The sequence below is a fragment of the Electrophorus electricus genome, chromosome 13 (genome assembly GCF_013358815.1).
Source record: "Electrophorus electricus isolate fEleEle1 chromosome 13, fEleEle1.pri, whole genome shotgun sequence".
In the NCBI taxonomy this organism is placed as follows: domain Eukaryota; kingdom Metazoa; phylum Chordata; class Actinopteri; order Gymnotiformes; family Gymnotidae; genus Electrophorus; species Electrophorus electricus.
The window spans coordinates 11,114,919-11,139,259 of record NC_049547.1 but is presented as its reverse complement, the minus strand read 5'-3'; the positions used below and the strand labels follow the sequence as shown (position 1 = coordinate 11,139,259).

At 38.8% G+C, this 24,341-nt stretch overlaps 2 protein-coding genes and 1 non-coding gene across 4 annotated transcripts; 2 read left to right on the top strand and 1 right to left on the bottom strand.

Moving 5' to 3' along the window:
* Positions 1-2,882: 2,882 nt before the first annotated feature.
* On the top strand, positions 2,883-10,981 carry LOC113572684 (transcriptional-regulating factor 1). The gene is given in 15 exon segments (XM_027002456.2): positions 2,883-4,237; positions 4,325-4,368; positions 4,511-4,658; positions 5,009-5,206; positions 5,372-5,657; positions 6,030-6,090; positions 6,222-6,358; positions 6,475-6,578; positions 6,664-6,739; positions 6,946-7,034; positions 7,140-7,253; positions 9,273-9,404; positions 9,629-9,801; positions 9,943-10,044; positions 10,046-10,981. Coding segments are annotated over 15 exon segments (3,081 nt in total). The 5' UTR covers positions 2,883-2,884; the 3' UTR covers positions 10,110-10,981.
* Positions 10,982-11,075: 94 nt separating this feature from the next.
* trnal-cag lies at positions 11,076-11,158 on the bottom strand. The gene has a single exon. It is a non-coding gene; the product is annotated as a tRNA-Leu (tRNA).
* dusp23b (dual specificity phosphatase 23b) lies at positions 11,102-12,875 on the top strand. 2 transcript variants are annotated; one of them, XM_035532894.1, is made up of 3 exons: positions 11,102-11,204; positions 12,268-12,558; positions 12,651-12,875. In XM_035532894.1, the coding sequence occupies exons 2-3, from the start codon at positions 12,289-12,291 to the stop codon at positions 12,837-12,839; spliced, it is 459 nt and encodes a 152-aa protein (XP_035388787.1). In that variant the 5' UTR covers positions 11,102-11,204; positions 12,268-12,288; the 3' UTR covers positions 12,840-12,875. The 2 variants fall into 2 exon arrangements, with proteins under 2 accessions (XP_035388787.1, XP_026858230.2); XM_027002429.2 differs by lacking the exon at positions 11,102-11,204 and adding an exon at positions 11,211-11,527.
* The last annotated feature ends 11,466 nt before the right edge of the window (positions 12,876-24,341 follow it).

Below are 24,341 nucleotides of genomic sequence, written 5' to 3'. Positions count from 1 at the left end.
ACTGACTTCCCCTGTTTAGTTAACATTTCAACATCAAATTTCAGTCATCACTTTTCTAAAATTATGTGTAAAAAGAGCTGGGGTTAATTTAAGTCTCAGCTTTTGTTTTGGTAATGCTCCAGCATATCTACTGACCTCAGCTGAAGAATGAAAAAGACATGCTCAGAGAGAAGAGGTAAGACTTGTCATTTGTGCTCAACCTGCAGTACTGAAGCTAATGGTTTATAGTAAGACCTTGGCATGATTTATATTACTAATTTATATGAAGGCACAACCTGCAAATAGTAATCATATTAAGTTTTTGATAATACTTTTTACTTAATGTAATGATACTTTTAATATTGAAAAGCATTATTCATGTTATCAGTTATAAAAGCATTTTAATATTACAGTATTAAAAATATGATGTTATCACATATTAATATTACAAGAACTCTAAGGGGTTTCATGGGATTTCAATACCTGAGGTTTTCAAGGTATGGCTATATGTTTGGCTATTAAAAATTTGACTGACACGGTTTAGATACTGCTAGTTTTTAATTTCATAACAAATCGTAACCTTATGTATATTGCATGTTCTTACCTTGAGGGGGTAGGTTAGAGGGCTATTTGTCTGCTGAGACTGGCTGACCGACTAAATATATAAATAAATTCTTCTCATGGTTGTAGAGTTTTCATATTCACTGTAATTTTTTTTTTGTTTAGTAAGGAAGTACTAGTATAGAAAAATAAGAACAGTGTTCAAACAGATTGCTACACTGCAAATGTATAATTTAAAAATAATTTATTGTATTATATAGAGTGAGGGCAGACATTGAAGATTATATTTTAGGTTCAGTGCTGACAGCTTCCAGATATTAACAAATCCCACTGGCACATTGTTGCTCCACATTGGTTTGATGCATTGAGGATTAACTGAATTTGCAACAATTTAGCACATTAATGAGACATCATGTATTGTATTGGAATGCTAATTTGTATTATCAGTTCCTCCAGTCAGTAATGTTATAAACAGAGAACATGCTGAATCCAGATTTGAAGAAGCTAGTGAAATATTCTCAACAGCTTCAGGTTCTTTAAGGTAGTATTGTTGCATGAGCTAGTATTGACTTGGTATCAGTCATGTGACTTGATCATTAGGATTACAGAAGCAAATGCATCTACTTATGAGATTTAGGGGATGCAATGCTACAGGAAGACTGGCTGAAATGCCAAAGGAAATAATAAATGACCTTTTAGCAAAGTATTTTGGTTCTGGTTTAGGAAAGGTAAATTATTTACTTCTAAACAGAATTCACAGTGAGCCATTACATGTTAATTAAATTAATTTTGTGTGGATTGTTTCAAAATAATTATTTTTAAATGTAATGTTTTATATCTGTTAATGTGAATGAGGTCAACTGGAAATGTCTTATAGTTGTTCCTCTAACTGGTTGAACACTATGACATTCACTTAGTCACTCAACAAAGTGAGTTGAGGATGGAAACTCTTAAAACCACAAAGACCACTTGAGTTTTCTGACACTTACATAGTTGATCTGATCACACTCGATCTGATTCACAGCTTGGCTCACTAAGTCACCAATAATGCTTACAACAGTTTGTTGCCTTTGCTTATAACTAAAGTAGTACTGATTAGCCATGTAGAACATATGTTGTCATATTGCATTACGCTAGGAGACTGTTAACATTGTAGTTGTTACATGTACATGTGCGTGCACATGTGTGTGTTTATGTGTTGAAATGGCAGGTATTGCAAGAACAAAAAGTTCATACTATACCTGTGTGCAGCAACAAAAATATCAATAACTAGTCAGGCTTTGACTTAACAATCCACAGGTCATTGTCATAATATAGCAAGGTAACATTTACATACATACAAATAAGCAGTATTCTTTCTGTTTTGGTAAGAAATTTGTATGCACAAATTCTTTATTGAATTTATTTCTTAAAGACATTTAGATAATAATCGAACAGTCACACCACTACTGAAAACAGGTCATGTGACAGGAAATGATAAGATGGTGCATATCTGAATTATATACATACTCCAGAGTGTGGGTGAGAGAGGAAGTCTGAGTCATGTTGTGACTTTATTCAAAGTGCTAGAGAGACCAACATAGAATTTGGAAAGCCTAACTTCATTTATAAATGTAGAAAAATATAAAAGCATTCATGTCTGTTTCCAGGACATCACTCTTTATTTGATCTAGGACAGGACAGGATAGTCTATGACATTTATTTTTTAACAGAAAAGAGTGATTACTTTTCAGCCAATCGGATGAGTGTTTAAAGTATCACGCATGAATTCCTGTAATTGGTGGGCAAGTTTGTGGTACTCTAGCAAGAGAGGCATCAACAGAGAATTACATCACTGACAACATCCTCCTACCTCCTACCTTTAACATGTTCTCCTGTAGCAGAATGAGGGAGTCCTGGGCAATATTACATGGATAGGATTTCCCAGTTATACATAATGTTGAGGACCAGAAGTAAAGGTTTAAACTTCAGCATGGTGAAATGACAACAGATTACTGTGGTGCTACTGTAACTTCCTGTTTAGGCTCTGTAGTTCAATTATGTAAGATGAGAAATTTCTCTAGTGTTTGCTATCAGAGTATTGTCCTGTTTATTGCACTATTGCACTATATTACTGATATACTGACTTGAACCAGAATCTTATATTCTGCCTGAGAAACCTTTGTTCCTTTCCTTAGGAATGACCAATTCATGATGCAGCATGTCAGATGAACCCTGACGACATTCTGCACTTGTGCAAAATATGGTTAGAAAATGATGGATAAAAAAAACTGTTTGCATGTCACCACCTTGTAAACTCTGGTAGTTCTACAGTTCACTTATATTGAACCCTCTGTGTAAATTAATGCTCTGGGGCAATAGAATAAGTAAAACATCAGAAGCACAGATTTTAATTTCTTCAAATATGACAGAGGACCTATATGAGCTTAATCCATTGACTGACAGTATTGGAGCCTACCCGCTTCAGACAAATCTAGCTGCTATGACAACTGGTTATGGTATAACCAGCAGAAGCTCAGTACAACAGTCTCCGCTGTCTCCACATGTTAACCATAACCATTTGTCATCCCCTGCTATATCACAAATCCCATTTTCCCCACTGCTTGACATACCACATAGTGGAGGATCTTGGGATTATAATCCACCCGAGAAGTCATCGTCTTCCCTTTGGGGATCGTCACCCAAGGATGACCTGACTGAACCCACATGCTCCAATACTGTCTATCCCTTCAATGTTGTTCCTCACAGTGACTCTGCAACTGCACCTGAATTCAGTGCCAGTGATTTGCAAAGGCTGGATTCTTTTTCCAAGGCCTTTCCTGTGAAAAATCTTAAATCTGCTTTTGGTAACAGTGTGGGTGAAAAGAGTTCAGGGGACAGTCAGATGTCAGAGATACTGCTGTCTCCACAGAGTGGAGCACCCTCTGATGGATCGGATCGAGAACCCTTTAGTCCAGTGATCATACATTCACAGCAGCACCATAATCAGCTCACCTATCAACCTATAGACACCCAACATATGACCCATAATGCTTATCCAAACCACCAGCAATATCATTATGGATATCAGCAGCACAAACCACAGCTGAGAGAAAGCCACCCAGAGCAAGTACACAAAGACCCACTCTGTAAGCTGCAGAGCCAGTATCATCACTTCCAGCAGTATGGGATTCCAATGCACCAAACTCAGCTGACATCTTATTCATTAACCCTGCAAAAGCAAGAGCAGAGGGGGCCATTCATTCAGCACACCACACTGGACACACAGGAAGCCCATGGGTCTGTTGGATCACCTACCTGCTGCTACCCTGAGAACTGTAAAGCACCTGAACAGCCAGTTTTCCAGGCTGGCCAAGGGTTACCACTGCCCTCACCCCACTTTCAGGAGCCACCACATATTTCTCACCAGAGTGGTATCTACCAACCACAGCAGGCTCAGGAGCAAGCACAATCATTTTCTCTAAAGCATAATACTTCTTTTGGAAAAAATAATTTGTCAACACATGACACAGTGCCAGGGTTTTCTAGTCCAAAAGAGGAGGTCTATGTGGGTTTAAGTTATCCCTATAGAAGGGCCAGTCTCTGCAGTTCCTATTATCAACATGTGGGGTCAGGGATCAGTCAAGAGGTTCCACTAACTACCCTGAGGGGAGGAGTCCTTCATCATCTTAACTCACACAGACCACAGTCTACACAGGTAGTTCATCAAACATTTTTCAGCCATTACTTTGGTTCTGCTCAGATTAAAAAAAAAAAACATTACTAACTTTGTTCTCTCCTTAAGATGCCTTCTGTTAGCCAAGATGACCAGATTTCACCACTCTACAGGTTAGACTTGGATTTTACTAAGCATTTATTTTTTGCAAATATATATATATATATATATATATATATATATATATATATATATATATATATATATTACAACACATTTATCTTAATAATCAGTTTTGGTTGTGTTTGATGCTAGGCCAAAAACAGAGGTAGTAAAGGTTCAAGGGTCCAATGCCAAGCTGAAGTGCCTTGTTTGCCACAGGGAGTTTAAAAGCTTGCCTGCCCTTAATGGTCATATGCGCTCCCATGGGGGATTCAGAACCCTTCCTTCAACATTCAAAACAGTAAGATCCTATATATTCTAGTGTTTTCACAAAGCAAACTGTTTATTCACAAAGGCCACAGCTATGGGTGGGCCAACACAACCGTGTGGTGAGCATGGGAGTGATCTTGGTGCAGTAGTAACTTGCTTAAGTTCCCATATGAAAAGGTCGCACCTCATAAAAGTAGAAAGCACCCAGTGAGAGTTCTGCATGTTCCCCTTAATTTCTCCTCCACAAAAATAAATAACCTCAAAATTCTTCTATCTTGAGCTCTTTCCTTTTATAGTGTATAGTTCTAAAAATTTCAGTGTGGCACTTATTTTACCTTTGTATATATTCTCAACTTTCTTTCACCTTCGGTTGGTTTACAGAATGATGGACAAATTCAGCTGTCCAGAGAAGCAACCCAAATTGAGCCCATGGTGTTACCTGTGTCTGTTCCTGTAAAAGAAGGTCACCGAATTCTCCCCAAGCTCCACAATTATCTTAATTCCCAGCCAAGACTCAGTGACCTTATTGCCCCAGCAGAGACATGTCCCCAGCCTTCACAAATGGATCAGTCACCACATGTGAGTTTCATTGCACCTTGTTTCCCTATGAAACTATTCAACACCCTTTCAAACCTTCTCTGTATATGACTCACTAGAGTATTCCTGAATAACAAAAAAGTCCCCTGTTAAAGATACAGGCAAAATTGCTCACTCCATAATATTCTGCAAACGCTTTCATCTTAGATGAAGGGTTCAGCAGATTTTTTGTCAAGGCATGAGAAAAAGAGGCAACGGCACCGCCTGATGCCACTTGTGATTTCCCCATGCACCGTTGGCCTGGGCTCCAGAGGGCCTGTGCTGTTCCAGAGCCAGTTGCGCTCCATGGAGAGCTGCAAAGCTGTCGCTGCCTATACTCCACCTCCAATACTCAACCCCATACGGCCAGGTTCTGGCCTATTCAGCAAATTTAATGCAGGCCACCACTGCAGTGGAGCACAGACAGTCACACACGCGCGTCTATGTACGGACAGTAGGTGTTCAGTTCAATGTGTACTATTCAGGGCATGTTTTCTTTATAGATTTGTATTTATATTATAATTAATTTAACAATTAATGTACATATACACAAAATATAAATGTAGGTGTCTTTGTATGAAAGTGCCAGTTGCAGGGTTTTAATTCTATAAATTATATGGTTTAAAAGGGAGAAATAAATGCACACACACACACATACATATATGTGTGCGTGTGTGTGTGCGCATTTATGATATATATATATTTATTTATTTATTTATTTATTTAAATAAAGAGATATAAATTTCTTCCTTATTTGCAGGTTTCATTAACACAGCTGAAGACAAGGGGTGTACAATATGTAGATCATGAGTGTTTTAATTCACAGGTGATGTGGATGGTGGTACTGTAACATTATATCCAGAGGGTAAATCAAGTGGCATGAAACCGTAAGGAATAATAATAATAAGTCATATTAATAACAAATACATGATGACTATGGAGAATAGTATTAATACATTTATTGCATTTATATTTTAAAATAGGATAAGGCTATTTTCTGTGTATTTCTGCGTTGCAGCCGGATAAATATTGGTATAGATTTTCAAGCAGAGATCCCAGATATTCAAAATAGCTCAAAAGCAGCAGAAGATATCCATAAGGCTAATCTTCTGTGGACACCCTGCCATTTGAAAATCCCTGAGAATCAGCAAAGAGGTAAAATCTGTTCAAACACTAGTATAAATCTGCCAGTAGGGGTCAACTAATAAAATGATAAAAAGAAAACTATAAAAACAAGTGTGCTGATGGTCATCTAAACTGTGTGATTCAAGTGGATGATCTCCTGAAAATGGCATGCTCCAGTGTGCTCCCAGGTGGAGGGACCAACACAGAATATACCCTCCATTGTCTTTTTGAGTGTAGAGGAGATGTTATGGTAAGCATGTCTAATGAACTTGTTTATATACAAATGAAACACAAGGTTTTTTAATTTTTTTAATGTGGTCTTTGAATCTTTACAGGTAACTCTTGAAAAACTACTCTCACTGGAGTCAATAAAACACATGTCCAGTCTTCAAACAGATTACCATTATGCAGGTGTGTGACTGACTTTGCATCTTTTGAAAAATGTGGCCCTCCAATGTGGCTCAGCTGTACTTAGTTGGGTTACACAATTTTCTTCATAATAGTCTTTATAGGGCTCAATTAATTTCTAATGATACAATAAATAGACTGTACATTGATATCTTAAAAACATTACATGACCATTCATATTTTACTCCGTACCCCAACCCAACAACTAGGATCAGATAAATGGACCCTGCAAGAAAAAAGGCAACTCAACAAAGCTCTAATAATTCACAACAAGGATTTCAATCTGATTCAAAAGATGGTAAGTATTCCATGATAAACCCAATCAATAAAATGCCTCGGCATACATCACCTTCTTTATTTTCAGAGAGTGAACTTCAATGTAAACTGTGTACATTGATACTAGGTGAAGACAAAGTCAGTGGCTCAGTGTGTTGAATATTACTACACATGGAAGGAGAGGCTACGTCTGGGCAGGAAGCTGAGCACAGGCCCAGTAACACCAGGCAGAGAGAAGCAGGTGAGCTGTGCATGTCTTCCTAAATGTGGCACAGTCCACTGCTTCAATTTCAAGGAATGGCTGAGTTAAAAATATCATTGATTTATGGAAGAGACCAGCATTAAATGGCTTTCAATACTTGGTAGCTATATTAGCATCATAGCTCCAAAACTAATAAAGAAATACCAAAAAAGGAAATGTAAGACAAGCATATCTGGCTGATCAATTACATTTAATAAGTGGATAATGGTGTAACACTGATATTTCACACAACCATTGCATTACGTGCTTTGTCACATATTCCTTCATAGTATATTATAAATGTTCTGAATGTGCTTAAATTGATCAAGATGGGATTAGATAAAACTAAAAACCCTATCTGGTGTATGAAATGATTATTTCACATATTAACTCTAAACTTATTATATGGTTTTTAGCTTTAAGGTACATTTTTCAATACCTTCTGTGAAATATTAAGTAAATACACTAAAACTAATATAAAAACTTCATGTCTTGAGAACTACCAAAAATAATCATGACATATACAGCTCTGGAAAAATTAAGAGTAAAGGAAAAAAAAAAAAAAAATAGTAAAAAAAAAAAAAAAAAAAAAAAAGAGAAACTGGTCATTTTGCAGTTTCTCTTACTAAAATTTTTTTTTTTCCTGTTTTACTATTTGTGTTTGAATAAAAGGAACTTTTTTTTTTTGTTTGTTTTATTCTGAACTAGCATTCAGCATTTCTCCCACATTCCAAATAAAAATTGTAAATGTGGAGTGATCACGAGCTGGATGCATCTGCTGAGACGAGCTAGATTTATTTGAGGCAAAGCCATAATTAGAGTCATAATAACAGTCCAGGGTCATAGAGCCTACACGGAAAGTACGGGAACACATAGTAGCAAAGCAAAACTTGAAAAAGCAAAAGGATAAATGGACACGCTAACACAGAACAACCCAGAACACAGGCTACAGGCAAAAAAAAAATTTCAGACAGTGTGAAAACACAGGGACTAAAAAAGAACACATTTAAAGTGAACACAGAGGCATGGATTAACAATGACCAGCGACGAGATTGAACAAACACAGAATATATATACATTGTATAATAAGCATTAAGACACAGCTGACACAAATGAAAGGCAGGGAAACTTAAACGAGTTGGAACAACAAGGAAGCAAAGCAAATGACATGAGACAGGGTAATCATGATGACAGGACAACAGGCAGGGCCAATCGTGATAAAAATATTGTCACTGAGAAGATTTACTTACAGAAAATGACAGGTCAAAATAACAAAATTGTGCAGTTTTCAGACCTTAAATAATGCAAATTCATTTTTAAAACAACTCACTACTAATGTTTTAACTTAGGAAGAATTTAGAAATCAATATTTAGTGGAATAAGCCAGATTTTAAATTCATTTTAAATTACAGCTATCTTGTGACTTGGCATGCTGTCCACCAGACTTTTATATTTCTTGTTAAATAAGATTTGGTTCAGGTGACTGCCTAATCAGTATCTCATTAGGTACAATGAGATTTGCCTGTTTTGGAATTCAGCAGACAATAGAAAGAAATTAATGTGCATGTCTGTTTATTCCACATAACCTCTGATGCCCAAAATTCCACAACAGCTGCCACACATCGTACATGTAGATATAATGATTTGAAGTGGTCTCTAGATTTTTTCCAGAGCTATACATTCATCAAAGTTTGATCTAAGTATATATAACGTAGTAATTATATGTAAGCATACCTAAGTATATGTACCCAAGTATATCTAAGATGTATCTAAGTATATGTACTCTTATGGCAGCTTTGTTTGAAATAGCAGGCAAAGTGTAACCACATAATATAAATTACACATTGTAAGGTTAACTAGGATAACACCTGGTTCTTTCCAGGATCTATGAAATCATGGAGGACTTATGCCCCAACATCTTCCTTTAAGATTTTAGGCACATCAGTGGAGGGTTTGCTACTTTACCTATTTTTCAGAAAACTCTCTGATTGCCGTGTGACACCTTGTCTATTAAATCAGGGTGACTTGGAGGAAAGCAGCAACAGAAAACCTGTGCAAGAGGCCAGTAAACAAATCCCCAGCCCAGATTGCTTTGACCTCCCAGATGACGCCAGTGCTGTGTTTGTTAGTGAAGTACCCAGTACTCTGCCTGTGAGTTCATGTGTACTGTATATCGTATAGAAAGTGTAGAGGTATAGAAAGAGACAGTAATGAAGTTTCTGGGCCATTGCTCTAATTCCTGTCAGAAACTGAAACCACTCTGTTGACTCTACTGTCTTTGGACTTCAATTACTGGCAAAGCCAACTTGCTGTTCTTTTATATCAATGTGTAATGTAATGCATGTGTGTTTTTCCCCTCCAAAATTACAAATCAGATGTTTAATGGAGAAGAATGGAACCAGAGTAATCTGGGTGGCTTGTGTAATTCTCCAGTTGAACATAGACACAAATCAGCCCTGCAGTTTGTCCCAGGCTCTGTAAAAAGCTCTCCTTCCAACAGTACCACCAGTGGAGACACTGACTCTTTCCCCTGCACTGAATGTGGAAAGTAAGACAACTGAACCACAATGAATGTACCTCTCAATATAAATATATATCACACTCATCAGGTGATTTTTATTACGTAACATTATATCAAGTTGACTTGCTATCATTGGACACTTGTATCCCTTGACCTTAATTTTTGCAGGGTGTTTTTTAAGGTGAAAAGTCGCAACGCCCACATGAAGACTCATCGCCAACAAGACGACCCACAGTTTTGGCAGCTTAACAGGTTTCCTGAACAGGAAATGCAGTGTGACACCTGGTAGCCCTTCTGTTATACCACATCTATTACCCACAATGCCTCACCAATAACTCTGTAGCAGTGATGTCACAACATTACTTATAAATGATGTAAACACTGCAACAAAGAACCTTTGAAAATAATTAGGTGAACTTTGCTAAACTAACCTACACTGGCCAGAATTTACTTTTAATGAAATGAGTGTTGTAGTATTTTGCATGGAACACAAAAATAAAAACATAGGTTAAGTAAAGCGTTAAAGAAATATAGATTACAGAACTATATTGCCTACAATTTCCTCTTATAATATATACTTACCACATTTCTCCACTTAATGACTTGGCACTCAGGACCCTTGGGGCCCAGAATCACCAGAGGACCTTAATCTTGCATTGTATGGTTATTCCATTTGTTTGTGATTCCTCGGTCTCTATAATCAGCATAGGTCTACACTTCTCTCCTTTCACATACTATGTTTGTAAACATACAGTGCTTTTCTTTGTTGTCTTGTTGCTTTTGCCAATTCCGCTGAATCTACTGTGGCCCAAAAGAAATGGATGGCAACTGATCCATGTCATGTGTGAGATTAAGCTATGTACAAGAGGTGTGGAGTTATTGTGTGCGTCAGTGCATGTAGGTGTGTGAAGAGCACAGGACTTCTGTGGGTCTCATGATCATCTAAGCAAGACCTCTCTATTTCTTTATGCCACTTCTGGCACAACTTATGTATATTTACACTTTCCATTAAAATGTAATAACAGTGTTTTAATTCTCACAATATTTTTGTTACCCTACAAAGACCAAAGAGATCAAATACACCCCTGAAGTAAATACTAAGTATAGGTTAAAAATGATTACAAACTGGCATTAGGATAGATTTTGTGAGCAAATATGTTGAAAAATAATGTACAAATAAAATTGTATTACATTTTCAACTCATTGGCACATTGCAGCCTGATATGGAATTCTTTCTACATCTCACATAAAATCAAAACATTGTAATAAACTTATTTTAAAGTGTAAAATCAATAAAGCATTGTCAGAAGTGGGATTCGAACCCACGCCTCCAGAGGAGACTGCGACCTGAACGCAGCGCCTTAGACCGCTCGGCCATCCTGACATGAAACTAGAGCACAATAGTAGGATTTATTATTTCCTATTGTTTGGTAGGTTTTTGCAAAGCTTTAGTCCAATTCAGCAGGCTGGGACATTTTTAAACCACAAGACCTTCATAATTTTGCTTCTCTAATATGACTCAACTAGCTTGCTAGCTAACTAGCAAGCTAACATATGTGGCTGACTAATGTTGCCAGCTTCCTACCTAGCTTGCTAGTATTTTTAGCTGGCTAGTAAACATATTCCGACTTGCTGTACATAGCTGTTGCTTAAAGGTATACCATTTAATGCAAAGTTCAAAACATAAAATATGTAAACAGTTAAAAATGTAAACGGACAGATAGAATTAACCTGTCTACAGGAACTAGATTGGGTAAGTTACTTCCACCATTTATGGCTTCTGTACAAGCTCTCTTAAGGGAACTGCAGTAAGTGAAAACTATTGATAGCTAGTTAGCTAGTGGGGTAGCTGGCTATTTAGCAGACATGCAGCAATTACCTTACAGTCTAATATTAACAATCTCATGCGCAGCAAACAACTACCTACATATATGAACTGTTTGCCTGGTTAAGCCTATTCAAGGACCTTCTGTGGTTAAGCTAGCTAGCTAGTAAGATGCTTATCTAGATAGATGGTTAGCTAGCTAGTAAGGTAGCTAGCTAATGTCTGTAGTCACATCAGTCAACTGCCTCTATCCTATACCTAACACAAACATTAGTGAGAACAGAAAGGCATTGTGAATCGCTCATTTCTAAGATGAGTACATAGTTAACTAGCAAAGGGTGCAGCAGTCAGAATTAATTATTAGCTTACTAGTTAGCTTTACTGTTATGAAATTTGGTAAGGTTTAAGTCACAAGCTGAAATTACATCATATTTTTAATTACTCCATTATGTAGCAGGGTTTGCTGTTTGTCCACACTTGCATTTGCTGACACCTTTCCTGCTGTATTAGTTCCATCTTACACTTTTTGCATCATTAAGTTACAGTGCAAGTTGCACTCATGAGATCAGTGAATACATTTTTCAGATTTGACAAAGTACTGCCATAATGCCAATAAAGTTAATAAGAACTGAATAGAATGACTAATTAATATTCACATTGGTTTACAGCTCAGTGAAGAACTGACAACAATGGCAACAGGTCTTCCTCCTAACTTCTCTTGGGTTGAACCTCAGAAATTAGCTGGCCTGGCAATGCCACGAATGCCAGCCCACTATCAATACCTACTTAGTAATGGTATTAAACACTTAGTCTGTTTGTCTGAGCGAAAGCCCCCTTACCATGACTCTTGTCCAGAGCTGACACTGCATCACATCAGAATACATGACTTCTGTGCTCCAACCTTTGATCAAATCAAACGCTTCTTGGCCATTGTTGAAGAGGCCAATTTCAAAGGAGAGGTAAATCCCCTGCAATGCACATCATAAAACACTGTTTATACATAGTATAGTGCATATTACTTAGTTTTAAAACTTTTATCTTGTTTGCATAGGGTGTTGCAGTGCATTGTTTACTTGGCTTTGGAAGAACTGGGACTATGCTGGCCTGCTACTTGGTGAAGACCAGGAAAATCAGTGGAATTGATGCCATTAATGAAATTAGGAGGATACGACGCGGTTCTATTGAAACTCAAGAACAAGAGCAAATTGTGGTGCAGTTTTACCAGCAAATTAAATACTAAACCTGAAAATACTTAATAAAGTTTAACTACACAGAGAAATAATTGTATTTTCTTCAATGAAACAAGTGAGATATCAACACAATCAAAGTATGACTAAAATTACTTGATTGTGGCCTAGCCTTATTACAACCTACACAAATTTCTATAAAATTATTTCACCAATATAATACTAAAGCTTTTTACTGTTAAAGTTTAACAGAATACCTTTAAGTCCATTTTACACCGAAAGCAGTGTGGTGAGAGAGGCAAGTCACTGCTACTCTGCGATGCTTGCTACTTCACACTGGACATAACTCACCTGTCGTCAATAGTGCTAAATAAGCAGAAAACCATTTATTAGAACATTTCGCTTTAAGAACACAGGCACACAAATATCAGGACAAGCACCAAACCGACTACCTAGGCACTTCACAAAAATATTTTCAGCAACTTTAAAATAAAACAACCAAACACTGCAACATCACTGTAAATGATGGAGTGTTAATGTAACCGTTATCAGCTTTGTTGGGCTTTTTTTTTGAAAGCCACATTTAAAAATATAAATAAATAAACCAAGCAGGGATAAATACCCGTCAAGCATAGACATCGGTTTTGAATCGTATTTCAGGTCCCGTAAAGTGCCCCGAAGTTTATCCTCATTTTATCCCGGCCTCGGTCTAATTCTGTCGTTTAGACTTAATTAAAATGAATTTTAAGAAGGAATATTATACTGTGAAAGAATAATGGTGCTCTGGGTGCACAGCTAATAAACATTAATGCACTTATCAGCACTGAATGCGCAGGTAAATATCTTCCACTGTTTTCGTTCAAAACTTGAAAATCTGCGACACAATATCATTCCCATTCAAAACTGGTACGTGCAAACGGCTTGAAAACTTACTCAACAATGCTGTCTACATTAAAACCGCTTACGTGCTCGCGATCAATGTTTGCGCTCAGCCTCACAAGCGCCCCACCCCCATTTGGCTGTATAATGTAGGTTAGCTAGCTGCATTAGTTACTAATTTAGCTAGTCATCAAATTAGTAGCTAATTAGCAATTACGCCTTGAAAGATGACATACGTCACTGAGCAAACGCGGCAGACTACATCAGCTATTAAAGACAGGTTTTCTGTTGGAATTCGAAATAGCAGCAACTGTATCTAACTAGATATGGTGGGTAATCTATTAGCTTTGCCTTTTTGAACATAGACCTTAAGTAAAAAAGTTACAAATTATACAACTGTTAGGCTAGGTTAGATATTAAGGCCCGCTAGTTTTCTGTCTGAATTCAAGTGCTTACTCATCAAACACATCATACATTTCACTTGATTTCAATTCACTTGATCAATTCACTTTATTTCCAAACGTTTACTTAAATATAGCACTTATAAAGGGTTCAGATTGGGACCGGAACGTTAGGAAGGAAATCCCGTGATTGGTCCTCCGGTTGCACGTCGTTGGGATTGACAGAGTGCCACTATCAGGTACCTAGGAACCAAGGTAGTATGCACAAGTCAACCACATCCCAACCAGTAAGACCCACGCGACCAGTGACAGCTGTCCCCACAGGCACCCATTGCGTGAAATAATAGCGAAAAACAATTAAGTGGGCAAGGAAAGGGGTCATTAGTGAAATGAAGGCAAAGCCAGAAGAAAAAATAAACAAGAAGAAAGTAAAAAAAAAAAAGTGTGCTCGAGAAGTAAAGGGGGAAGAGGGAGACTATGCATGCGGGAATGTGTAGATACAGGGAAAGGGCATCCAATCGTCGCTTGATAGCTGCAGTTGTGGGTGCCATGATGACGTCCTCGGGAGGGCCACGAGTCTATAACCTGCCTGAGCCTCGGGTCTGGTGCAATCAGACCTAGGCTTAGACAGTTTCATAGAATGTCCCCGAAGGGCTGGTAGGGGAGCTGTTGTAAATAGCCAAGTTAGGTCAGGTCCAATCCTCTGCATGAGTATACGATAGGTGAGTATGAGGTCACCTCAATGCCACCTATAGTGCAAGGAGAACATCCCTAGGGTTTAAAGCCTAATGCTGTAGTCCTTGCCTCGCATGCCGCATACCATCTTGGTGCCAACCCGTAAAATGCACTTCAGGCCCATTTTGTCCCTCACGAGACAAGGTGGGTTTGCCTGAACGCAATATTCCAGTTGTGGCCTGACAAACGGCAAGAATATCTTAATAAATATGTCACCGATGATTTTACTGATGGCCCTACGAACCATCCATAGAACACAGAAACCCTTGGTGGCTGAATCCTACCATTCATCACTAGCCTTTAAATCACCAGAAAGGATGAAGTTTAGGTCTTTGATCTGGCTGACGGAGGGGATATTAACTGTTCCGAGCTGATAGTTTGTTGCAGGCAATTTGGGACCGAGACACAGTACAGAGCACTTCTCCCGGTTGATGGGTAGCTCCCATATGGGTGACCTGGGTGACATGCTGGTGCCAACAGGAACACACTGTTCTCTACTGTCAAGGAAGGCCGAGATCCAGTCCAGCAACCTGCCACATATACCAAAGGTTTTCAATTTGAAACAAAGTCTTTGATGTGGAACCTTATCAAACAGCTTGCAGCAGTCTATAAAGACTACATCCACAGCATGGCCCTGTTCAACCATGCTGGCCCACATCTCCTTGGCAGACAGCAAGTTCGTCAGGCAGGAACATCCCTTCTGAAAACCATGCTGAATAGCACTCAGTAGATGGTGTCTAGTTAGGTAATCCTCCAGCTGCTCACGAACAATCCTCTCCATTAGTTTGATAATAATGTTGGTCAAGCTAACCAGCCTATAGTTCACCGGTAAGCTTCTCTCACCATATTTGAAAACTGGGCAGTTTACAGCTTCTCGCCAGACCTTAGGTAAAGCAGTGGAATCGAATGATTTCCGATACACTGCTGCCAGAGGAACGCACACTTCAGATGCCAGTTCCTTCAGGAGTTTAGGTTGGAATCCTTTTGGCCCTGATGCTTTTGATGGATTCAGCTCCTGTAGGGCCTTGAGCACCCTACCATCTAAAAACTCCACACTACAAAGAGTGATCTGCTGACGTGAAATCAGTCACAATATCTAATGGCAGTGGCGATTCCGATGCTAAAGTAGTGGTATATTGTTTCCCCAGCACACACGCCTTTTCCAAATTGGTAGTGACTGGGGTGTCCTCATCACCAAAGAGAACCGGAATAGAGTCCACTCTGCCCCCATGTGCTTTGATGTACGAGAAAAATCACTTGGGGTTTGCCACAGCTGACCAAGCTAGCTTGCTTTCATATCATAACTGAGAGGCTCGCAAGAGCCTTTTACACGTCAACCTCGCACTTCTGTAGCCTTCCCAGGTGATACTGGTCGGGGCCCTTACATAGCACTTCCACTGTTTGGCATGCCTACATAGACTCTTACTCTCTACGCAACCGATCTATGGTGGCTTGGCAGTTGCTTCCCTAGCAGAACGTAGCAATATATAAGGTGAAGATACATCGCTCAGGAACTGTACAAATTTGTCCTATGTAGTGTCTGCAATGTCACAATTGGTGATGGGGCAGGGTGCCCTTCTAGCCTTATCCTTCATGGCTGGAAAGTCAGTCTTCCAAATATTTTGTCTCTGTGTCCGACCATCAGTCCTTAGTCTCGTCAGGTTGCATCTAAACAGCAACACTGCATGGTCGCCGGATCCTAACAGTTGCCCATAGGACATATCACCAATAAAGACTACTGATTTAGCAAACACAAGAACTAAAATCAATGGTGATTGCTCACTCATAAACCTAGTTGGTTTGTCAACAAGCTGCCTCAATGGACTTTTGAGTGTGAACTTGAGGAGCCTATTTGCAAAGGTGCTAGATCTTGGGGAAGTTGTCAGAGCCCTCCAGCATATATCAGGAGAATTAAAGTCCCCCAGAATCCAACATATATTCGATGCCTGTGACCTCAAGAAATCAAAGACTGCAGTGTCCAGGCTATCTGGACTTCTGTATAAGACCACGATGCTGATACTGTTGGGTTGAAAAAAAGCAGTCAAGGCCACTGCTTGAACTGTATCGTTAGCACACGCATACGTAATGACTCTAACCACATCAATGTCAGATTTAACGTAGATGGCTAGTCCTCCTCCATGACGTGGGACTGGTCTGTCAGCTCTGAACAAAGAATAGTTAGGTAAGCTCACCTCACTATTGCGAATGTGGGATGTGAGCCACTTTTACGTCACTGCAACGGCATCTGGTTTGAAGTCATCTACCAGTTGACCTAGTTCATGCATCTTATTGCCTATGCTATGTATGTTCTTGAGAACTGCTTTAAGTAGGAATCTACCACAATACTCGGGTCATGCACCACCAATATCAGCTGTGACAAGGTGGTAGTGAACTGTCAGTGCACCACCTGAAAATCCATAAGGGTAAGGCCTTGTTCACCCGTGGCACGACATGCCCTCAGATCCTTGAGTGCCTCTGCATGTTTTAATCTGTCAGCGAGAGGTAAGTCCTCTTGCAGACTGATGTCAGAACCCTTCAGCTTGAAGGCAAATCATAGAAGTGATTTGCGTTTATCAGGACTCAAGAGAACTACTCTGAGCAGTCTCGCTTTGGACTCCTCAGCCTTTGGCAGAGCGTTACCAAGCCTGGTAAGTTTACGAACTGTGACCCCTGGGTGACCTGAAGGCAGTATCTTACTGACACAAGCCTTAAACCACTGTAGATCATCCATCATTCTGTCCTTTGGGCAGGATGAGGATGACTCATGAACATTGTGACATATTTCACTACAGTCAGAAATTCCTATCGTGGCCATCCATAAATGGCCGAGGTATCTAGCAAGCAAAGCTACCTCACTGGACAGGGTGACTAGACTAAGATAACCCTGGTTTAACATTTTTACATATGGGATTTTATGATGTGTTGAACTGCAAATATTTTACATTTATTCGCTATAACATTTGATTTTGCATAACAATAGGTCCACTGACTAGTGGAAGCCAAGCACGAGTGTGTGGATAACGATGTAGCTACTATTTTGTCTCAACGCATTGCCATGGAGTACAGTGACTCGGAGAACGACTCAGAGTTTGACGGACTTGCCATACACGTGGAGTGGACTGTGCACTGTGGTTCAGTGAGGTGGAACAATAATTCTCCGACAGCTTTGAGTGAACATTACGCACATTACGAGTTGGCTGAAGGTTTCTCAGCCTTGCTGTGCTAGGTTGCTAGCCAGGTACTGGGAGCACAGCTGCTAGCTAGTCAGCCACCTAAAAGTTGATCTACCAGTGGACTTCAGACAGCTTGTACCGAACCAATTCTTTCCAACAGAGAGGGCATGCATGCAGCCAGGAGTGGACAGCAAGTGACTCTGGACGTTTTATCGGCAACCTGCGTTTAAGCTTTGCATGCTATATGTGTAACTTTTTCTAAAAGGTTATATAGTAAATAATTAAAAAGTGAATTAAGCAGAAAGTAACATTTTTATATACATAAATAAACTTAGCATGCTATTGGTTATAGTTTGTGTGATTTCAAGGCAGAGTTGAGTGTGATAATGAATTTAGGATAGAAATGTCTTTAGTCATATAGTGTGTTTTAATGGACCGGTAAAACACACAAACACACACACACACACACACACACACACACACACACACACACACACACACACACATATATATATATATATATATATATATATATATATATATATATATATATATATATAATAATACAGTTTATTTGCTGTATGTTCAGAGCACTGTTGTCCTCTCAAAGTGTAATATTCCCCCAGGTGGCACAAAATACCACTGAGGTGTCACAGTTGCCTGGCCATCCAGCAGGAGGGATACGCCTCATCTGCTAGGGATCACATCACTCACCAGCACCGCTCTCAATCGCCTGCTTATTAATTGTTTTCACCTGTTCCCTATTTTCTTCTCCACCTATTTAAGCCCACAGGTCCCAAAAGATAGCACTGCACGTTAGCAGACTACAGACCTGAGAGTCTCTACACATTGCTGCGCTATCTTTGTGAAGAAGCATTCTTTTGTTAGTGCTTCTCTTAGTTATTCTCTTATGGATAAAGAGCACTTCCTTGCTACCTGGTTCTTGTTTCCTCTGTGCTGCCCACATCACATGCGGACTGCCATACCATCAACGGGCTCGGATACTGCCAGGAGCAACCAAGGGTAAAGGACCTTGCTCAGGGGCCCAAAAGCAGCTGAGGCAGAACTTGAACCAGCAACCTCCTAACCACAAGACAAGCACCACAACCACCAAGTCACTGTGTGTAATATTATTTTTTTAACAGTAGTGAAGGTTTGATTTCAACATAAGTTGGGGGACATTGTTCACACCACCCAACCTAACACATCCTATGAGTAGTGTGAGCATCACCCAACCTAACACATATGAGTAGTGTGAGCAAGGGAGGGAGACATGCCCTGCCCCCAACTACCTAGATGGTTTTAATATTATAATTATGTTAATTAAAAGAATGAATATAATTATAATCTTAAAACCATCTCCATTCTGCCAATACTTCTGGAACTGCTACTCAAAGGAGATACTATACAGATGCTCATTCCTTGCCATAGTGTGCTGCACTTTGTCCTGCATCTGCAGCACCTGCTGGTCCACAGGAGTCCAAGCACTGCCAAATGCAAAATAAGAATAAGACAATTTTTATAGACAAAACTATTGGTGTTAAACAAATGATCACTGCCATGCAATAGAAAATGAGATGCAGTAGACTATAAAACTATGAAACAGCCTACTTTATTGAAGTTAATTAATATTAAGATTAATATTACAGTATGTTTTAATTTGTGTCATAATTTTGCCTGAGTAAAAATGTTATTTAGATTTCTACACAGATCAGAGTTAGGTTGTTTAGATATTGCATGGGATTGATGCTAACTCCTCTCATCCATATTTAACAGTTGCTAACTTTGGAATCTCAAGTACAACAGCTGATCTATCACACAACATGTCTGCAGGCCAATTTAGAAAATTTATCAGTGACCTATTTACATCCATATAAGGTGATATCATATATTATGCTTTTCTTCAAACACTGAAATAACCTTTCTGGTAATGTTACAATAAGACTGTTGCTGCCACACTAAGCAACTGCCATCTTACACAAAGTACACAAATGAAAATGCCAGAAAAAAAAACACACAACTCTTTTAAAACTCATTCAGATTAAACTTTATCTGTGTTCTTTACCTCCATAAACATATCTTTTCCCATGGATGACAGATTTGATAAAAATCCCAAGCTTCTCTTATGCAGTTCCCTGTATGCCAAAGATACTTAGTAAATAGGTGATCATTTCCTCATTACTACCTGTTGTGAAATGTATGTCATGTTAATGAGTGTAAAAAAAATTGATGCATAATTGTATGTTGCTGTAGATTGACAATAATTGACAATAGTCTGTAAATTATGTTTGTCCCCAGTTTAGTCATGCTTTTAATTAAATCTGTCATCCATGGGGATCTCAAGAGATGTGGTTATGGAGCTAACAAACATAGTTAAAGTTGAATCTGGATGACAGTTTTAATGAGTTATATAATTTTGCTGGGTCTATTTTGACAGGGTGCAATCCATTATATCAAAATGCTCTCTCACTCTGGCTGCTACTTAGCACTTCACAAAATTTTTATACATTTTTTACAATCTCTATTATCTGACATTAATGCTTATAAAATGTGACAATGTGATTCCATATGATAGAACAATTTAAATATTAGGCACATTTTAGCATTACCTTTAGCATTACCTTTGGTCTAAGAGGAATTATTTTATGAATTAAAGAACTTACATGATTTAAACTCTTTGTGGAGACACACGGTGTCAAAGCTACAGGAAGCAGTGACTTGATTTAAATCAAAATCAATTGAAATCAAATATATTTATATAGCATTTTTTACAAGAGATGTTTGTATTCTTATGTCCATGTCTAAGCCCTCAGTGAGCAAGCCAAGGGTGACAGTGACAAGGAAAAAGTCCCTAGAGCATGAGGAAGAAACCTTGAGAGGAACCAAGACTCAAAGGAGGGGGCACATCCTCCTCTGGCCGACAACAGTCACCACAATAGTAACAATTTTAAGAGAAAAATAAAATAAATAATAATAACATTGAAAAAAATAAGCAATTAATGTCTAGTCCAGTTTTATAGAAATCCTAGTTTGGTCCCGATGGTGTGCGTGTGTCTGAAACCCATCCTGCATGAGAACATTCATCAAGGGCAAGGGCTGGGGTGGAGGTGTGGTGAGATACAGCAGGGGACATCAGGGGGTGGTGGGAGTAGCCATGGCAGCTGAGATGGGTTGAGGCTCAGGAACATCATGACATCAGGGGTAGGTGTACCTCGGCAGAAAGAAAGAATAGATTATTAGGCATGTCCAGGTGTGAGGGTATGTAAATTAGGGAACTATAATGTGAAAAGATGGACTCCGGGATATTTAGCAGTATAGCTGAAAGGATAGCACTAGAAGGACCCACAGGCACGAGGGCACTCTCAGTCAACAAACTTCAGTGACAAAAGACAGGTGAAGTGACATCCCAGTTTACCATAACTCTCAATGGCCATAGACCCCCAGATCTACACTTTTACCTAAGATAGGAAGTAGTTAATAAAATGCCTGAATGTATAGATTTTTTGTACAGGTTTTCAGCCTAGCCTTAAATATTGAGACTGTGTCTGAGTCTTGAACAATTACAGGAAGGTTATTCCATAGTGTGGGAGCTTTACAGGAAAAGGCTTTGCCCCCTGCTGTAGATTTTCTTATTCTTGGTACTTGTAAAGTGCCTGCACCTTTTGATCTAAGCAGATGTGGTGGGTTGTAATGCACTATGAGTTCTCCAAGGTACTGTGGGGCAAGACCATTCAGTTATTTGTAGGTCATTAGAAGTATTTTATATTCAATACGAAAATTTTACGGGGAGCCAATGTAAAGTAGCTAAGATAGGAGTGATGTGATAAAATGTTCTAGTTCTAGTTAGAACTCTGGCTGCTGCATTTTGAACTAGCTGGAGCTTGTTTAGGCACTTGCACTGTGTGCACAATTATTAGGCAAGTTGTGTTTTGAGGATTCATTTTATTATTGAACAAATACAGTGTTCTCTGCCAATCCAAAATGTTAAAAAAAACTCAAACCCGAATATTTAAGAAAGTAAAAGTGAGGTTTTTATTATGACTGACATTATTAAACTGACATTTTCCCATCTCACTTCTGATAAAGTGAGAATAATAAACAAACAACTCAAAATGTACAAATAAACATTTCTGACATTAAAAAAAAGCAGTGACCAATTTAGCCACCCTTTTCAATAACAGTCGTATGCCTTCATATGCCTTCCATATAACTTGCATAAGCACTTTTGTAAGTTGCTCTGGATAAGAGCATCTGCTAAATGTAAATGTAAATGTAAATTCATGGAGTCTGTCAGTTTCTTAGTCTGTTGACGATCAACATTTTGTACAGCAGCAATCACAGCTGCCCAGATAATGTTCAAAGCTGTACTGTTTTCCTTCACCGTAAATCTCCTATTTAAGAAGGGCCCACAATTTCTCAGTAGGGTTTAGGTCAGGTGAGGAAGGGGTCCATATCATTATTCTGTCATCTTTAAGGCCTTTACTGGCTAGCCACGTAGTGGAGTACTTTGGTGCATGCACTTTTCATGCATGCAGTGTAGTGGTACAGCCAGATAGTAAGAAATTACAGTAGTCCAAACTTGAAGTGATAAATGCATGGACTAGCTTTTCTGCATCATGTGAGGAGAGTATTTTCCTAATCTTTGCAATGTTCCTGAGGTGGAGAAAGGCAGTCCTAAAAATAATATTTAGATGAGCTTGGAATAAGAGGCTGGGATCCATACTTACTCCAAGATCTTTAACTGTTAGAGAAGATGTGATTGGGAGACCATTGAGGTTCATGGAGTAAATAGAGAGTGAGCACCTAGCTGTCTCTGGGCCTAATATAACCACCTATGTTTTGTCAAGATTGAGTGAGAGAAAGTTTCTCAACATCCAGTGACTGATGTCCTTTATGCCTTCCCCAATAATACTAAGCTGATATGTCTTCTGGTTTGGCTGAGACATATAGCTAAGTATCATCAGCGTAGCAGTGGTAACTAGCGCAGTGATTATGTATAATGTCATCTAGTGGTAACATATATAAAGAAAAAAGCAGAGGGCCTAGAGCAGATCCTTTGAAGCACCATAGCTAACCTAGTTGAATGCTGAGAAGTCTCCATTCATGTTAACAAACGGGTAGCAACCAGCTAGCTTTAAACCAGGAAAGGGGTATTCCCCTAATCCCAACATTTTCAAGTATATCTAGTAAAATGCTGTGATCTGTATTGTCAAATGCTGCACTCAGATCAAGCACGTTTGACAGCTGACATGGGTCAAGGTTAAATTTTTTGATAAGTGGTCTGATTACTGTAAATTTGAATGATTTAGGTATGTAGCCAATGTGCAAGGAGGAATTTATTAAATGTAGTAAAGGTTCAATTACTTCAGGTAGGATTTTCGTAAGAAAGTGTGTGGGCAGTGACTCTCTAGTAAGCAAGTGTAGAATTTTGAGTGCAAGATCAGCGATGTAAGTTCTGGCTCTTGGATAAGTGTAAAGGATTTATGTCATCACGCTACTTTGGGATCGGACCAGAGCATATTACAGCATCAGACATCACCTTTGCTAACTGACACACCTCTGCAATATTATTTGAGTGCGCTGTCTATATCTACCTGCCATTTGCTTTTGAATCTCTATCCTGTAGCTCACAGAGTACTGCAAATGGAGCACAAAATTTCCCCATATAGAAAATAATAATTTATTACAAATAATGTTTAAACATCAGGTGGACTAGTCAGCAAACCATAAACTCATCAAATAGGTTCAGGCCCCTCAGCAGTTGGAGATCAGATATGGTGTCCCTCCCATCTAACCAATGAAACTATAAAGCAACAAAACAAAAAAGCAAATGCTGTCAGACCATCTAAAAAAAGTGCTGTCAGGCCAAAAAACCATAATACCATAAGATTTTTCCCAAAGATGGAAGCAGTGAGTAGGCCATGCTGAAGAGGTTTCAGAAAGGAGAACACAAAACCCAAGGCCTCCATTATATACCATCTTTAGCTGCAAGTCATCAAATTGCTCCCAACTGGTTAGCTAAAAAGAGAGAAGAAATGGCAAAGAAACCCATGGTACATAACACTCTGCCAGTTGTAGAATTAGTGATACATTGTCACCAGATAGTGTCATTGCTGTGGTGATTGCTAGGATGAGTGCTTTTGAGAGGCTGACTATAGCAAAGTATTTGCATTGTTTGGGTTTTTAGAGATCAAATTCTGAGGAAGTGGTCAAAGCAAAGTATTTGTATTTCTTGAATGTTAAGCTATGGCCTTTAGTTACCTCTTCAGTAACAGAAATTACAGAAGGAGTAGGCTTATTTAAAGTGTATTAAATCCATGTGGAATGCCTTGTAAACTCATGAGTTACCCCATTGCAGGACAGCAGC

Bases quoted from the DNA above. Each gene is read 5' to 3' on its own strand.
- dusp23b (XM_035532894.1), top strand. From the start codon at position 12,289: ATGGCAACAGGTCTTCCTCCTAACTTCTCTTGGGTTGAACCTCAGAAA. The intron at 12,559-12,650 runs GTAAATCCCCTG...TTGTTTGCATAG, and splicing joins AGGCCAATTTCAAAGGAGAG to GGTGTTGCAGTGCATTGTTT.